Genomic DNA, 18,044 nt, shown 5'->3' on the forward strand with positions numbered 1-18,044 from the left:
AGCAAAAGGAGGACAAATTTTGATGCACAACATTTTTTATGATACAAGACCTTTATCTACTTTTCCAGTCTCTGAAGTCCTAATTGTGCAGCAGGGAGCCTGGAAGCTCTGAGCTCCCTCCATTTGCCCCAAATTTCAGCACTGAAAGTGAGATTACCCCAGGCGGTGGCATTCTTTTGATTCAATTTACAGCCTACAGCACAACATGGGTCAGAAGACAGACCGGGACACCGCAAGAGGAATCAAACTCCTGGGGACTAAAAGGTGCGTGTTCCTCGGAACCTCAGGTGCCACAGCAGACCGGTTCTTGTGTTGAGGGAGCTGGTCAAATGACCCAGCTCGATTTCTGAAATGGTGTCTCAGTTTGCTCAAGTAACCCCTGACTTGATCCATCCACACCTGGTTGTTCTCCAAACTCCTGCCGTCAGGAACAAAGGCCCGGGAGACCTTGCTGGTGAAGACAGAGGCAGAGAAGCCATTAGGTAGCTGAGCCCAATCTGCTCCTGCTCATACTAAATTCTGCATTTGGCCCGCGTTAGGGGAGGAGTGGTTGATAGAGCAGAGGCTGTGCTGCCATTCAGCTGTCGTGGTTGAGACGGACAAACGACATAGACCAAGTTCCTCCAGGATGAAAGTAGTAGATGCCGTTTATTGCCACAAGTGCATTTTTATACAGTTTTACCTATTCATGTGTCTCGTCACTATTGGTTACAAGTTAACAGCAGTAACATCTCATTGGCTAATGTTGCTATCATCAATGTTACTCTTCTACTCCCTTCTCTCTCAGGGGTACACCTTGGTATCCCTGGATACTCCTTTACTCCCATCTTTCTCATGGGTAGGCCTTAATATCTTCCAGGCTGATCTGTGTTCCCATGCTCTCCGTCAGGGAATCCACGGACCCACCGTAGTCCTCCACAATTCCCCTTTTTTGTTTTTATGCTAAAAAAATTGCCTTCATTGTCCGCTGCGGGGCCCTTTGCAGCAGAGAAATCATGCATGGCAACATTAGTAACACAACCACAGCAATCATTGAAACAACCAGTCCTGTTTTCACTACTGATAACAACCACCCTGAAAGCCCTCAACCACTAAGCAATTTATTGTATATACCATCAAAATCTTCACACCCATGTCCTTGAGCTAACAACAAAAAGTCTATTGCGGCTCTGTTCTGCAGTGCAGCATGTCTTACAGAATCTACATCTAACAAAAGTCCACTTAAAGCCTTGGAAGTTCTGTTAGTTCGCTTAGCTAGCCAGCATCCTAATTTTTCTCAAGTATTTAAAGCTTGAGCTGGGCCAACACCAGGTACCAGAGATCCTAAAACCCTTAGTCCTGATGCCCAAAGATCTACATTATCATCACACTTTGACTTATATCTATGCAAAAAACGTTTTTCCCGTGTTGCTCTTCTGTGATCCACTATCATGGATGCATTGGGCATTAAGAGAGTTAATCGTCCAAAACTACACGGTCCTCCAACAGCATGAGAAGGAATTCCTGGCGAGGCTCTATCTCCGCAGATCAAGAATACACCATACAGCAGTTTTCGAGGTCGCTGTCCCACATTACCAACAGCACCCCTTGGATTCTTCTGTGAAGCATTACACCATCGAGTTTCATTTCTATAGTCACCAAGGGCAGCATTAACATTTTTCAGTTTTATCCATTCATGCTCTTGTATATTGGATACAAGCGTCCCTGGGCATAGATCCCAGCAATTCCAGTTCCTGTGGTTCAATATCTGCTTCCGGGAGGCAATTAATCCAAAGTGCCGTGTCGGTACTATTACAGTTCGTTGCAATGCCTCTGCACCGACCACTATTTTGAAACAATTGTGTGATGCTGCTGTAGTCATCAAGGGAGATGCAACCAAGCATGTGTGGAACGGGTTTTTCGGAGATGCCATAGCTAGGCATATGGAGTCCTGGCCAGTCGTGTTGGCTAAAGTAATCCACATGTTAGTCTGTCTGTGCAGGCATCCAAAACGCAGCAGCTGCAGCAATCATCGTCAGGAAGATAACACAGGTTTCACGTTTTGCGCCGGCAACCATTGTGGCCCTTGATCTGTAAAGACACAAGCATAGCCTCTCCCCCAGGTTATCAATTGATGTGGCCCTTCCCATTGACCATTAAGCAGTGATTTGATCATAACTAATGTAGGTTCTTTCTGATTTAGCATGGTTTTGGGTCATACTTGCAAAGTGTTTCATCATAGGGGGAATTTGGGCTGCACCACTTAGATATAAGTGATTCATCACATACAATGCTTTTGTCAATCAATTTTGTGGTGTTTCCCCTGCTTCTCCCCGGACTGTTCTAAAAAAAAATTTTCAGAATCGGATGCATGCGTTGGACCTTGCCTACATACTCAGAATCACAAATCAAATTTAGAGGTTCCTCCTTAAAAAGCTTTAAGTAACGTAAAGCTGCGCCAAGTTCTACTCATCGGGTTGAACCTTCAATAACTTTTTACAGAATGATGCCAGTTATTATCTTCATGCCAGACCACTACAGCTTTATGAGACTTCCCTGAACCATCAACAAAAACTGTGCAAGCATGTGGGCTCAGACCAAATACAAGTATAGCCTGTGACCTGATGTGAAAGACTTGCAGGTTCTGCAGCAATTTACATTCAGGCATGCCAAGAGCTATACTGTCAAGAAAATCCGCTACTGCAGTTTACAAGGACATAGACTGCAAATAAAAAAAATCAAAATTAGATTTCACAAATGGTACATATATGACAAAAGGATCATGGCCTATTAAGACTTAAATTCATTCCCTGCATTTCTTGATCAGAGTACCAACCAGTATATCAGTCTGTTAGCATTCTCGTCATACTGTCCCACAATAGCCACAGGTTGTGTCTGTGTTGTAGCTATGAACAGACAAATCTGCAAGGTCGGTCGAATACTTTGGCTGCCAATACTGATGAATATACAGCATTCAAAATTTCCTTCGAGATTTCTCACTTGTAGCAAGCAGATCTGCACCTTCCAAGCAGCTTCTTGTAGGACATGCAACTAAACAGAATTCTCAGAAAACATTATTTGAGCTTACAATTTACTTAACAAATCTTGACCTAAGAGAGGTGTAGGGCTTTCTGGCAAATACGAGAACTCAGTTGGTAAAACTCTGTTCCAAATTTGGCATTCCATTGGTTTCAAAAAATGGCCTTCCTTTCATCCTTTCCCATGATCTCAAAAACTAGCACGGTGAATTTACTAAGAAGTCTTGTACAACTGGTTACCACAGAGGAAGTCTATTAAAAATTTTTTTTTGGTTTAATTTCCCAGCTTCATTAGAACTATGGATCCACTGGCGATGCGTTTAAATTTCACCCTCAGACTCCTTCATGCAGTATTACAGTTCTCTAGCAGTAACATTGCTGGGGGGTATGGCGGGAATAAAGCCTCCCTCTCGCCCCCATCTGAGATGGTAAGAGCTCCAGCCCAGCGTGAAAACAAATCAGTCCAAACTCCACATCAGACCAGCTTGGTTCCACTCCACACCCAAACCAGCACCAGTCTGACCCAGAGAAGCACTCAGCACTCTGACCCCCCAAAGCTGACCGGTGTGAAAAGACCGACTTCAGCAAGGAGGCAAAATGATGAGCTCCTTCCCCAGATGTGCTGGAACCTGAGACGAGATGGAAGCAAAAAGAAACAGCACTGACAACCCCTGATTCAGAGCCGAGAAGCAACGTAGTGCCACAACAAGGATGGATGACAACACTCTAGGAAAAAAAGACAGGGGAGGGGGAAATAAAGCCCCCATTTCTCCACTTAGCAGCGGGCAATGAGGTTTTTCCATTTTTTTTTTTTTTCTCTTCTTGCTGCAGTTTAGATATAACCAAGGCCACGCAGGTGGTGCAATCGCTGGTACTAAGGAGGAGTTGCCGGACTGCTGGGTTACAATGAGCTGAGTTTCTCTTGCAGCTTGGCACAGGCCTGAAATTTATGTTCAAGCTGTACAGCACAGGCCTGGGATATTTTGATTTTTGTATTCCCATTTCATTCCAAACATAATACACTTTATATGCAATTCCAATTAGCTCAGCAATAACTACATTCCTTAGCTTCATTTACCTTTTACAATTTACAGATGTCATAACCCAGCATATTAAACATCAATCCATTATTCCGTTTTCGTAGATCCAAATCAGTCCATATTCTAGAAACTTTTAAATACAACCTCATACAATACCAAGTTCACATCATAGCATTTAGGTTGGTTTGGTTGGTTTTGTTGTTTTTACAATACCGATCAGAGTTTAACAATTTAAATTCTTTTCTGGTCTCAAAACTATTAGATAACAATAAGAGCAAATTAACTTACAGTACTGTACTTCATCCCATTTTTTTCCAAAGTTCTGCAGAACCACATCAAGTTCAATACAGCACTAAAACCCAGAATTCCACATTTAAGCCACATTCAAGTACAATATCGTTTCAAGTTTTCTTTTATCAGAATATTCTCCCAAAAGTTACTCTAATGTGTAAGGATGCATCCTAAGGGGGAGCAAGGTGGTATTTTAGTAGCAGAACCGGTTCCCATTTTGTAATTATCTCCCCTAACAAAATTCTTTTGGTACCAAATAGATATATATATATATATGCAAACTGAAATACTGAGCTCAGATATGAAAACCAAATACCAAGTTCAAATCTGCAGATGGATCACAGTTACACTTATTCAAGACAATATCTTGATTTTTGCATTGCACCTTTGGGCTGCTTACTGTTCAGCCAGGTAGAGGTGATGCTGGGTCTCCCTGACAAAACAGGTCAGTGCGCGCTGGAGCCCAATCGGCACCTGCCCCCCGCTGCCCTAGCAAGCTGGGCCGGGCAAGGCTTTTATTAGAGTCTCATCTGGCGTGCTACAACTGTTATCCCAAAACCAGGATTCTTTACTTGGTGTGCATACAAAAGAGCCAAATTTAGTACACCAAGACGAGACACAGCCTATCACGGAGTTGCACAAGTCTGAATGCTGGATTAAAGCTAGCATGCTAGAAAGAAAAGTAACGGCTATTACACACAAAATTTTATCATCACATTCACGCAGTAAAAAACTAAATTACTCATGATCTTCTGTATTATCACAAAACGCACATTTTGAGTCCATGGATTCTCATTATTTACCAGTCTGCGAACTCACCGTACCACACAACAGACAAAGACCTACTAAAACTGCAACATGCTTAAACAGATACCCACAAAGAAAACAGGCCAACAAGGAAGACATCTATGATTGCTGTGTTATACTTAAAGATACTTAAATGTTCTATTCTCCGGCCAGTTTTCCCGATCATTTAAGTTATACAGCAGCCACCACTGATTTCAATATTTCACAAGATCCTCTTTCCTCATCTTTCCAAGTGCTTTCCTATGTTCTAAAACACCTCCCAATACCGATTTCTTAGGAACACAACTGAAATCAGTCATTTCCGACCCCATCTCGTAAGTAAAAAACCATGAGAAGAGGGAGGGAGGGGGAGAAGCACAGGGCTGCTTGCAGCACGAGTGGGAAAAGTGGGGAGAAGGTTTTACGGCGCACTTACACGAGCAATACGACAAACAAGTCCCCTGAAAGTTTGCCTTCAGAGCTCTAAATACAGACTCCGAAATGAACAGCTACCAGAGAGAGAAGAATCCTGACAGTTTGCACCACGACGGGTACGGGCCTCGCCTGAGAGTTTGCCTCCGGAGCTCCAAGACACAGCCCCTGGAGCAAACGGTTATCAGGAGGGAAGACGCTGACAGTTTGCTTTGTGAACGGATACAGGCACCTGGAGAGAAGGTCAGCAACATTTGGCTTGGCATATTTCCCCCATGCAGTAAATAATACAGTGATCCCACCACGAAACTCTTGTAAGTCGCGCTTCTCTCTAAGAACTCTAAACATTGTTCTGCAATAAGCAGAACCCTAAATTACTCCCCTATGACAGAGAGACCAGTAGCCAATTCAGTGGGGCCTTGAATTCAGCATTTTCACCAGGATTTGAGTGCATTTCCCAGAGGGGGCGCCTGTCTCACCCCATCCTTGTTCAGCGTGGGATGGAGACGCTCTGCAATGCACACGCCTGCTGTTCCTGAGAGCACCTGGGCTGGTTTTGCTTTGATCGCATCCTCTGACACTGCAGCCTTAAAACCAGCATTAGCAAGAACTGAATCCAGCTCAGGAAAACTGCTGAGCTCTAGATGTGTTTCTCTCAAAAAGTCATTTTTGCGGCTGTGGTGTCAGCACGCCAAAAGGCCCACATCTCCACATCATGTGCTCAACTCTTAGGCTGGGTTTATGTTTGCTTGAATAACCACCTGTAAAGAAGTCGATGACACGATATCCCATGCCAACGTCCACTAAGAGTGCTACAGAAGGTAAAAATCTCTTCCCTCCAACATCCGCCCTCCACCCCCTTCCCAAAAAAATACTCATTCACTGTTCACTGTTCACTCTTAATCCTTCATTCTTCAAAGCTGGATGGCAGCTACGTGATGATGAAGTGATAATGAGTTTACTTGGGAGCTGGACGGGGGAAAATACATAGGGGACTCTCAGGTCTCATTTCAAAGACTGAGAGTCCTTAAAACATGGAGAGGGAATAGATTTGCTGCCCCCTGAGTTTGTCAGCCACCTTCTGCTATTTCTTAGTCAAACACACCAATATGGGATGTTCCTGTTACTTGGCTGTTGCATATTTTTGCACATTTATAGCTTTAACAACTATTGCCGCTCTTTACTTTTACCTTCCCAGATTGTTTTTATCTTTACTTTCTTGTGCTTTTTGATGCATACAAGATGAGAAAGAAAACAACTGTCAAAGGGAACTGTCTGCTGTACTGTTCATTTCCAATGACCCGACGTGGCTTTTAATACACAACACATCTAATTACAAACATACCAAACCAGGTTTCTTTCTGTCATAGGTAGTTTATTGTTTGAAAAAAATCTTAATATTTTCATTAACTGTAAAGAAGAAAAAGCAACTTGTATTGATAACATTAAAGCCATTATAAACTCAGTCAAACTTGAATAAACACCAGTGTCAAAGTACTATCTAATTAGAGCAAATCCTCAAATCAGAATTAACAAATAGTGATGGACTACAACCAAACCATCACAATAATACAGAATCAAAACTTCTGACTTCCCCATTTTCATTTGAACATCATCCGCTCTAACTGTCTCTCTTGGGTTTTTTTGCACCTTCAAACAACTGAGCATTGGGAAATCCTTCATTCTCATCCTCTTTTCTTCTCTTCCCTTGGAATCTCTGTTTACTTGCTCTGTTATCTCCCAGTGGGTTTTTCACCTCTTTCTCTTTTGAGTTTGTTGGATTTTTCATGCCATGGTGCTCTCTTCCAGAAGCTTTTTCAGGGCCATCTCCAGCTATACGACGATTTTCATGGCGCTGCCCACCAGGACAATCCTCCCTACATCCCCAAGTATATGGCAAAAACTCTCGTCTGGTCTCAGGTGGATCGAACCTCTCTGGAGAAAAGGTCTCTCTGTTCACTGGAGGTCCAGGCTGAGCACCAGCAGCACAGCCCCTGTCAAACTTTCCAGACCATTCTCCATAGTTCCTTTCCCATTCTCTGTATCTTTGCTTTTCAAATGGATCCTGAAATTCAACAGATCTGCCATAGGCAGCTTTCATACCATATAGTGGAACTGCTGTGTGTCTGTTAAAATACTCCCTTTCTCCTTCCCCTTGAGGTGTCGTCCTTTGAGTGCGAGCCTGGCCTCTAAATACTGGAGACCTTGACCTAGAGCGGTAATGACCATGCGAACTTGACCTAGAGTGATAGTTATGACTCTTCCCTTTGCCTCTTCTTGGAGATGGCAGCAATGGCGAGTAGGAACGAGAACGACTCCGTGATCGAGAGTCGGAGCGAGTGCAGGAAGAGCCTGATCGTGACTTGCAGTGGGTATACGAACTTCTAGGGTAAGACAAAGCACCACAGGGAGACTTGGACCTTAAAAAAGCACAACACAGAAACTAACTACATTATTTCAAAGCAGTCACTCTCCCCGTTTTTTTCCTCTCAGATTTGGGTTGGTTGGTTTTTTTTCTCTTGCAGAGAGCAAGTTCTAAGGGCTAAGGTGCAGTATCAAATAGCAAGAAAACATGATTTAGCCTGAAGACAGTCACGCTCGATTTTAAAATGCCAGTCTAGTCTATTTAACTTCACTGCTTATTTGGCAATTTGTAGAGGATGCAAAGCCCTTGTACTGCAATCCTACATACTATTTAATCCTACGTATTATTTAATCCTCCATACTATTTAATCAACACTTCCAGCCAGATGTCCCAGCAAAATCTTGCACGTATCTTGAGCTCTGACTAGGAACCTTAAGTTTGACCTTCATTACAATTACAGTTTGAACTTTACTACGAAGAGACACCAAAAAACCAAAACATGGTCAATATAAGAAGAGGGCACACCTTGAATCCTGGTGTCAGTTTTGGGCCCCACACCCCAGGGCTCAAAAGGACTGCACCAAGATCACCTCAGGGCTCAAAACGGCGGCCCCAGGGGCACCGGAATCGCCTCAAGGCTCAAAATTTCCGTACAATACTCACAGTTTCCAGGCTGGTTTGTCACCTGCTGAGCAAATTGCCCTGACTCTCATTGGCTGACCTTTTGGAGTGGGGAGAGGAGAAAGAAAAAAATCCCATTCAGTTTATCTGAAGAGAAGTTTTTCAAAGAAATTCTGAGGTTATAGTTACCGGTTGTGGGGATTGATTGTCCTTGGGGGCCCAGGAGATGTGGGAAAGCTGCTTGTCTTGGAGCAGGAACCTGATACTCCTGGTGAATAAACGCAAACGCATGGAAAAGAAGCCCTCCTGAAATCCAAAAATCATGGTATATCTTGAAGTAAAACTTGCCTTCTCTTCTGACAAAGTGCTGATGGACAGAGAGGAAGATCTTGAAAGTTCCGCGTTTGTCACCAGAGCAGCAGGAGGTGTCACGAGTGGTGGCGGCTGCTGCCCAAGCTGCTTATGGACCCTTCTTGTGTAGCCAGTTCCGTTTCTGAAGTTGTTCACAATCTAGAGGCAGAAGAACCATTTACAGAAAGATAACATTACAGAACATATTCCAGAAACTTCAGCAGATCTACACACAAAAGCCTCTGCGGAGTAAAATTACTTGTGCATTCCTGCAAATGCCATCAAAGCTAAAATAAGTCAACATACAGAGATAGAAACATGTCACATTAAACATGGATGTTAAGGATTGGTATTTAATCCTGTATTTAATGCTTTGGTATTTAAAGTCCTTCAGTGTTAACACCGAATTTGAATGTGAGGCAATCACGCTAAACAAAACTGTGACCTGAATTAGCCAGATTGTCTCTAAATTTAGAATCGTGACCTTCTGGAACAACAGATAATGTGTTTGCAAAGGAAATTCAGCCTTAAGCAATTTAACCTTGCTTAAGGAGATGTAAATCAATATTTTTTGCAAACGGACTTTTCTTACAAACAGCTCGTGTAAAAGTGATCGCGTTACCTGGCGTAGGAACTTGTTGGCAACTAAAGCATCAGGAGAAACATCCGTCCGGTGACATGTTGGGCATTTATGTTCCTCAGATTCCAGTAACGCTGTCCTGATACCTGTGAAGAATTAGAGACATCAAACTATTTTTAGCCAAACTAAGGACATTTTGTGGGTTCTAATCAATTATAAAAACACTTAGATGATTAATGGTTAAATATGGTCTGGAATTAAGGGCATGAAGCTATAAATGTTCAATAGTGTAAAAAGATTCTCGTATGCAGCAAATAACTATGGAGTTTTGATATTTTGCTCTTGGAACATTTGAAGATGTAGACTGGGCTGTGTCCTGGTGTTCTAATTAGTCTCATTAGATGAGGCTGTGTCTGGATGTTTCGACTGGTCTTTTTTCCACCTTCTCATCCCGTGAGAAGCTACCAACCTCAAGGTTAACGAATAAAACATGTCTCAAAAACCATGAGTAGGCAGGTTTGAGTTGTGGAGCTTTGAACCAACTCTCTCAGGGAGAAGAACGCGGATTAAATTATATTTATTTCTTATATTTCTTTTCTGATCTTTTAAATGATAGTTCTTTCTTATATTTCTACTTTCAGAAGAGCAGGTGTGATGCTTGGCATTAACAAACCCTTACATTCATCACAATAACTGTTTCCACAACAGGGAATAATGACGGCATCGGTCGTAATGTTTTTACAAATGAGACATAACAACTCCTCCGGAACAGGGTCGTGGTTTGAGGAGGAGGAGGGCGGTTCCGCTGGTAAAAATGGAGGTTTTTCCTTCTTCCCTCTCGCATAAGCTTCCCTGGAGGAGGGGATGGAAAATCAAAAAGTTGAAGATGGGCAAAGGAAAGCTTTTCCAAGCTTTGGATTTCATCAAAGGGAGATAATAGACGGAATTTGCAGGTTACCAGACAGTGACAACGCTTCTTCCCCCATAACTACAGGTGCTGTGCAACTTGCTGGCATTGCCGCTCACACACTCACACATGGTTTCTCTCGTTGCCTTTCGGGTTAGTCCAATTAATTCTGTACTTACGCATTAATAATCGGTATTGCGTATTTTCCGGTGCTTGTCAGCATCGCACCCCTCGTACTGGGATCTTCCACCTCCATCAGGAAACTCCTGGGAATTCCTGTGCTCTTTTTAATCCTGGGAACAGGCTCAAAAGTTTTGTCCTGTTATGAACAGAAATGCAGACATATCTCAGCTGAAGACCCACACTTCAAATGACATTTCAATGACTACTTTAACTAGCAAAAGCTTTTCATCCTCTCCTTTTGCTCAGCATAAGGGTTGCATGAAGATTCAACAAAAGACTTGTGTAACTAAAACACACAAATATCCAACAGGTGGGGTCAACAGAAACATCTCGCTTTTGTACGGAATCCTCAAAATTGCAAAACGTCATTAAAAAGAGTTCAAAACAGAAAATTTTCCAATAATACTGAAATAGATAAACAGGCATGAAGGATCACAGAGGATGATCTACAGCAATATCTATTGTCTATGACCTAGAAAAAGGAAAACTTTACATTTAGAATTGCAGGTTGCCTTGTATTTCGAACAGCTTTGCAACATTGCTGGACAACCTCTGCATTTCACCCCAAGAGAAACAATTCTTCATATGATAATATTAAAATTGAAAACTAAAGGATTTTTTAAAAGCATCACCAGAAGTCCCCCCCAGTCTTACCCCTTTTGTCGGGCAGTTCTTTATATAGTGGCCGGGTTTTCTGCAACGGAAACAGGTGTAAGATGGTGGAGGTTTCTTCATGTAACTAGAAGTTTTTTGGGGAAAAAAAAGAAAAGTGTGTCATTCTTGTGAAAGCAAATGCCTCGACAAGTTTTCCATCGTCTTCAGAGAGGAGATCTGACATGACCAACACTCACGTGGCTGGATTGTATTCCCAGCAGGACTGAATCATCATGGCTTTTATTTTATCTTCTTCAGAAGCTTTGGCTTCAGCCAGGTTGGCCGTCTGTTCAACGGGGAATTAATGGTGCGACACACATGTTACGTGTTTGGAACTCAAAACTTTCAGCTCTGTTTGTCCCTTTGTAACTAATCCCATTTTCTTCCCAGCTACGTGTAGAAAAATCTGTATTATCCAGGATTTTTAAGCTCTAGATAATTTGAAGGAGATCATCTCCACTGTCCATTTAATTGAGAAAGATAGAAATTATTTGGACTTTCCAGCATCAATCGTTCAGATCAGCCACTCCTGGTTTTGTTTTTATATGCATTTATACACTTTCATCCACAAATCAACCATCTACGTTCAACTTTTTATTAAATGGTTCTTTCATATATACATTATTTTTCTCAACGCTGAGGTAATCCAGATCAACAACTATGAAATCATTTCCAGTAACATTTACGGAAAACTTGACAGATACTTGACTAATTTGAACCCAAACAGTTACAAAACACATCCAAACCCCACAAAACATGACTAGGAATAGACTGTAATTCAAATATGGCATTTAATTCATCAAAATAATAAAGCAGAAAACTTTTTACAACACATTGCCTCCATGCTGAGCCAGTCTGCTCTCAACTTTACATTATTTTCCTGCATTTTTATGAGACACTTCAATTTCTTCAAAAGCTGAGATGTCTGACACATGCTTGGACAGTTTTTCACATTTTAGCATAAAATTCCACATGAGATTGCAGAATCAAGGACACATTTAGAATTTAGATTTCAATTTCCTTTGGTGGCTACCTTCCAATCTATTTTTTTCCCAGAATGTACACAATTTAATTTCTGCAGTGAGAGAGGGAAGAAGTTCCCAGTGGGAAGAGATTTCTTGGAAATGAACTCCAGCCTGGAAATACAGACATCGCTGTGCAATCGTCCATGTTACAGAAACGCTTCTGTTTTGGCTGTTGCAAACACCCCTGAAATGTCCATAATTAAATTATTCCGTGAAAATTGTGTTAGCTTCTGGCGCAAAAGTAACAAAACATATGAAAAACAGTCAAAACAGCTTCTGAAGTGCTGCTTCTTTGCATCTTGAAGATGAGCGATTCTGCAATGTGACGTTGGGGCTGAGAGATCACAGGATAGCGTCAAAATATACACACATTTTAAAGGTAAAATAAAGACCTTAAATTATCAAACATTAAGGTAGTGTTCACATTACAAGACTTGTGCAGCTATAGGTCGCCATATGAGATTTAAAAATAGGAAGAAACCACTTTTTAAAAAAGTATTTGACAAGAATATGTACTTTATATTATATAGTAATACCTTAATAAGCTGTGCCAGAGAAAGAGGTGCAGGAGAGTCATCGATCTGTTCACAAAAAATTAAACGCATATTCAATTGTACCTTCAAGACAGAGCGTAGTAACAGTGGGACGGCAGCACAAAAAAAGCTGTAACGAATTCAAATGTTGCCGTCTTACTGTTCCACAATCATGTGTGAACTTTCCAGCGATTTATTCCTACCACACTAAGTTCTGCTTTGAAATACATACAGAAACATGGGAAAAAAGCCAAATAAACTGTCTTTATGAACACAGAGTTTGTGTTGATACACATGCCAGTAAAAAAAGAGAAAAATAACTGTTTTCAAGAAATAAAAACCCATCTGAATTATTTGGAATACAATAAATGCAATTTACATTACAATAAAGACAAAATATAAAAAACACAGAAGAGACACATAGTATTCAATCTAAGTGGCAAATCCAGATCCAGACCATTTACCAGTCAAGTATTTCCTTGTGTTTCTCATTTATATAATATTTTAGCAGCGGAATGACAGTGTTTGCAAACCTGAAAAGAACACCACTCCTTTCCCAAATGTAAATTCCTAGTTGTGTAGCAACGATATTTAAATTCATGGCAATCTATTAAAGACATTTTTGTACTCAGAGGGGCCCCAACTAAATCACTTCAATTACACAGTTTTAGGAACAAATCCCCAAGTATTTAAGGACACGACAAGGAATCACGGAGCTGCACGGAACTGTCCTCGCAACAACAACGTGACTCACTTTTTACCTTGCTGAGTCCAATATTTTTCTACATTGATTGGAAAATACATTATGTTAATGCTTGGAAAATTCATACAAGGCTGTGTTGGTTAAAATTCACCGTGGTGTGTAGGAAAAAGGGTGAGATTATGTTTTTACATACCGCTTTTGATGTTCCGCTCACTGGCTCCTTTTGACTTCTAGAAGGAGAAATAAAGGTGATCAGAACTTAAATAAAGCATTCCGACCCAACAAAAAGCAGTGCAACCAGATTCTAAAACCCAAACATCAAAACTTGATGTTCTGATCTCCTAAGGAATGTGGAAATTTATTCTTATACATAAACTCTTCTCCCTTGGTGCATTCAGTGCAACTGAAAAAAAACCAAAGCAAAATTACATTCCTACTTTGTGACAAATCACTCTACTCAGTCATCTGACAGAGACACAACAAAAATCTCTTTAGAAGAGTGTTTCTTTGTGGAAGCCCAAGCACTGTGATCAGGTGTCTGCCATGTGTAGCCACAAAAGCGCCAAAATACTAAATATGTCATAAAACATATGCTATATTGACTAAAAATAGCAGTAGAAATGTCATTTGAAAGCAGTTACAAGGGGTTTGTGTTATTTCGGAGCCCTGCAACAGACACCAAAAAAAAAAAAAAGTCTTAATTGCCAGAAAGTGTTCTAAGGTAATCTTGAAAGCACTGCACAATGCAATATTTTAGGAAATATTTATGATGCTTGAAAACTTGCTGAGATTCCATATAGTCATTGATCTGTCACTTCGTTCTTTCATATTTATTTGATCTTTAGTGTGCAAAAAAATCGGATTTGGGGCCTATGAATACCTGCTATCTCCCCCCTCCCCACCCAAATGGAAGAAATAGTCAAACACTGAGAATGAGACTCTTCCCAGATGGGAATAAATTCAAAGTTTATGCTACAATGTCTTTACTATAAAAGCAAACACATAAACCAAGGAATCCCTCTGTCCAGGAAATGGGATCTACAACGTGGGTCTCAGAACAACCAACCCCGAGAACAAACCCAGTTAAATCATCTGAAGAGTCACCGCTGTTGGAGTTCGAACCTCACCTCCTAAAAATGTAGGCCTGAAAAAGTAGGCCTAAAAATGTAGGCTTATAAAATGTAAGCCTAAAAATGCAGGCATAAAAACATAGGGTCAGGTCCATTCAAAACTACGGCATCACAAGAAAAATTAACAGCCACTTTAACAAGCAAGATACAATCTGAATGCCTCTATAAACTAATATCCATAAAAAAGGTTAAAACACACTGAAACGCCTCACAAAGAATACAAAGCTCTATGAATACTTACAAAATGTGTGCTCCAGCCGCGATTCTTCCAACAATTTTTGATGAGATCTTAGGGACTGGAGCATTGTCATCTGTGTCTTCTGAAAACAACATAAATACAGAAAAGAAAAATAAATTAGTCAATTCATGAGTGTATATTAATATGAGAATCCCTTTACAGATACAAAAGCAAAATTTTATACGTAACATCACACTTCTATCGTCTCCATGTGTGAACGGGACATTTTGAGAATGCACAAGGAGCAAAATATTTCTCACAGAAGAGCAAAAATACCCCAACTACTTGGGAAACTTAGACTGAGCCTAAAACACCGAGATCCCTCCACGAGGACGGTTTTTCTATTTATATTTTACACCACATTCGTCTTTAGACAAGGAGGAAAGCCCTCAGTCCTTTTAGATTAGGCCCAAACAAAAACCCAGCTACCTGAGACACTTAGACTAAGCCTAAAATACAAAGATCCCTCCATGGTGACAGTTTTTCTATTTATATTTTACACCACATTCATCTTTAGATGAGGAGGAAAGCCATCAGAACTTTTAGATTAAGCCCAAACAAAAACCCCAGCTACCTGAGACACTTAGACTAAGCCTAAAATGCAAAGATCCCTCCATGAGGATGGTTTTTATACTGTACTTTCACAATCTGGATATGTCTAAATCTTTTCAAGCTCCATCAGCAGCTGTTCCCTGGGACCTGCTGGCAGTCTTAAGAATTTAAAAAAAAAAAAAACAGAAATTTAAAAAGAAAAGAAAAAAATGCTGCAGATCTACTTAGGCTCTGTGATGGTGGTTTGGTGCAGGGATCAAGCATAACATGGGAATATTTCACCATTTCTGCTCTGGTTTTCAGTGTATTACTCCAAAACACCCACCTGATGGCATCTTTCCAACAGCAAACCCAGCGATTTGCAGCATTCACCTTCTTCAGGCAACTGAGAAATCGCTGGGCTGCAACTACCTCCTGCAGTGTCCCTGTCACCTGCAGTGTCACGGAATCCTCACCACGGTACCGGGCATTGTGACAAAGGTTCTATGTCACCTGGGTGTGGCAGCCCAGCGCCCCCTAGGGGAGGGGGAGCCTGTCAGCCCCGGGCCTGTCACTGCCTGCTGTCCCTCCTGTCACTGCCTGGTGTCCCTCCTGTCAGTGCCAAAAAAGGAGAGACTCTTCTAAAACAATCCTGCAGGGTTTGGGAGCTCTCTGCCCACATGCAGAGCCCTGCGATGGCTTCAGGACATGGAGGGGAGGGCAGCTGGTTCTCTCCCTCCACTGACCCCTTCTCGGCCACCTCTCCAGCAGCAGCACTTTGCTCCCAAGCTGTGCCAGAGCCACCCAAAAAGCCTTTCTCTTCCCCCTGGGGATCTAAAGGAGCAATGAGATGGGAAGAAATGGTCCCCTCTCTGCCTCAGAGCAGCCTTGTGGTCACTTGGGCCTTCCAAACATGGCCAAAGAACATGGCCTTGTGTGTTTCCTGAGGCTACAGAAGAGGGGACACCACTGGAAAATGAGTCCCCTGCCCCTGGTGATGCCTGAGCCCAACATGGGAACATCAATCCCAACTAAGGGCTCCTTGAAGAGTCCCCACTGTCCCTCTAACTGCATTTCTACAGAGAAACAGCACTCAAGAATGACACAGATTCAAGTCACGTATCTGTTTGGCCACCTCAGGTGGTGCTCCTTCTGCTCTGGACCTCGAGCCAAGGCCACTCCATCCTGGGCACCACTGATCTGGCCTTCAGTGGGTGGCATTGCATAGACATGGACCCCTGGGACATGGGTGGCACCAAAGGGGAGGGCTCCAAGCTGTATCCCGCTGAGACGGTCTTCTGCGGTTCTGTCAGCACCGACCAGAACATCTCAGGCCTTGATGTCAGTAATTGTGCTGTCTCCGGTCTTGGTGGCTGTGGAATGCAGACCTTGTAGGTGGGCTCCTCGGGCAGCCTGGCCTCAGAACTCATAGGTGGTAATTTGCTTCCCATGGGAACTTTCTTTTCGCCTTGTCCTGCTCTGCACCTCTGAGGGTTCACGGCCTGCGCTGGGCTCTGCTTTGGTGCTTGGCCTTTGAGCTCAGATTTGCCCTTGGCTTGGCCACTCATGGGCTGCTTTTTCCGGAGGAGTCCCCGGGGATGGCTGGCAGACGCCTGAAATGACACGACAGGAGGGAACGGCTTGAGGACACGATGGGTTTGGGGCCCCATCCTGCCCCCACGAGCCACGTGCCTGTTTGCGCAGCCACCAGCAGCTCAGCCGATGGCTGCGCTGAGCTCAGGAGAGGAAATCCCTGAGCCAGGCCCCTCGGTGGCACACGGCTGTCCCCATGCACAGCTCAGGAGGCCACACTCGGCGCTCTCCTGAAGGAGTGGAAAGGAACCAGCCCTGTGAAGTGGGGGCTCCTGGCAGCCCCATCCCAGCCCTCCAGGCGCTGCCTTCACCACTGTTCAGCAGCAACGAACGGCAAGTGTTTGGGGCTGAGGAATGGGCTCCTGCTGGGACAGAAAATGACCTCGTGCAGACACCAGTCCTGAGCCCCCAGACTCACCTGACCCCAGAGCTGTTCCTCATCTCCATCGCCTTCTTACCCCAGAGCTGTTTGTGTTCCTTCTTAGCCAAGCTGGAATGGGCTGGCAAGGGCAGCTGAGCAAATCTCTCTGGAAACAGGAGGAGACGCCTTGTCAGAAGAGCATCACTGATTCTGCCAGCCCGGGTGACACGCAGCGGTGCTCAGGCCTCTTCCCAAAACATGCGAGAGGGCCGTTCTGCTCCCCTGACAGCGCCATCTCCAGAGGCCTCGCACCCTCCCCAACAGCGGCACCTCCGGGCTCCTCTGCGAACGCGTCAGTGGCGCCAGGTTCTGGAAAGAGGGGCTGGGTGATGCCAGGATGTGACAGACTCTCTTGGAGAGGTAATTCCCAAAGTGAGGACAGGCCCTTGAATCCTCACCCTTCTGCTGTAGCCAGGGATGGGCTTGCCCAGCCCAGCCCAGGGCTTGGTTCTTGTGAAGTCAAGCTTAGGAGAACAGGCTGTGCCAAGCTGGCATGAAGCTTTGGTGCAAGTCAGAGCCTTTTGGCCATCATGGCCAGGGATTTTTCCATCAGACTGCATAAGCTGGTTGCCCACGCTATGGCAATGAGCTGGGAGTTGCTTTCCCTTCCATGCCTTGCCTGAGAGGTGGCAAACCCTCTTTT

The 18,044-nt window shown here is 43.2% G+C and overlaps 1 protein-coding gene across 1 annotated transcript; it reads right to left on the minus strand.

The window, feature by feature from the left end:
• Positions 1 to 7,187: 7,187 nt before the first annotated feature.
• LOC136002944 (E3 ubiquitin-protein ligase RBBP6-like) lies at positions 7,188 to 17,427 on the minus strand. The gene is made up of 10 exons (XM_065658179.1): positions 17,399 to 17,427; positions 13,682 to 13,718; positions 12,789 to 12,833; positions 11,425 to 11,513; positions 11,228 to 11,312; positions 10,570 to 10,709; positions 10,163 to 10,335; positions 9,526 to 9,629; positions 8,901 to 9,062; positions 7,188 to 8,009 (listed from the first exon to the last, which is right to left on the minus strand). Exons 1-10 carry the CDS (start codon positions 17,425 to 17,427, stop codon positions 7,188 to 7,190), a joined length of 1,686 nt encoding a protein of 561 aa, XP_065514251.1.
• Positions 17,428 to 18,044: the final 617 nt, after the last annotated feature.

This window comes from Caloenas nicobarica, unplaced genomic scaffold (genome assembly GCF_036013445.1).
Source record: "Caloenas nicobarica isolate bCalNic1 unplaced genomic scaffold, bCalNic1.hap1 Scaffold_83, whole genome shotgun sequence".
In the NCBI taxonomy this organism is placed as follows: Eukaryota; Metazoa; Chordata; class Aves; order Columbiformes; family Columbidae; genus Caloenas; species Caloenas nicobarica.

Excerpts from the sequence above, each read along its gene's own strand:
- LOC136002944 (XM_065658179.1), bottom strand. The coding sequence starts at position 17,427 with ATGGAGATGAGGAACAGCTCTGGGGTCAG. Across the intron at positions 13,719-17,398 it reads AGGAACAGCTCTGGGGTCAG|AAGTCAAAAGGAGCCAGTGA; the intron begins GTGAGTCTGGGG and ends TTCTCCTTCTAG. Across the intron at positions 12,834-13,681 it reads TGAGCGGAACATCAAAAGCG|ATCGATGACTCTCCTGCACC; the intron begins GTATGTAAAAAC and ends TTTTGTGAACAG.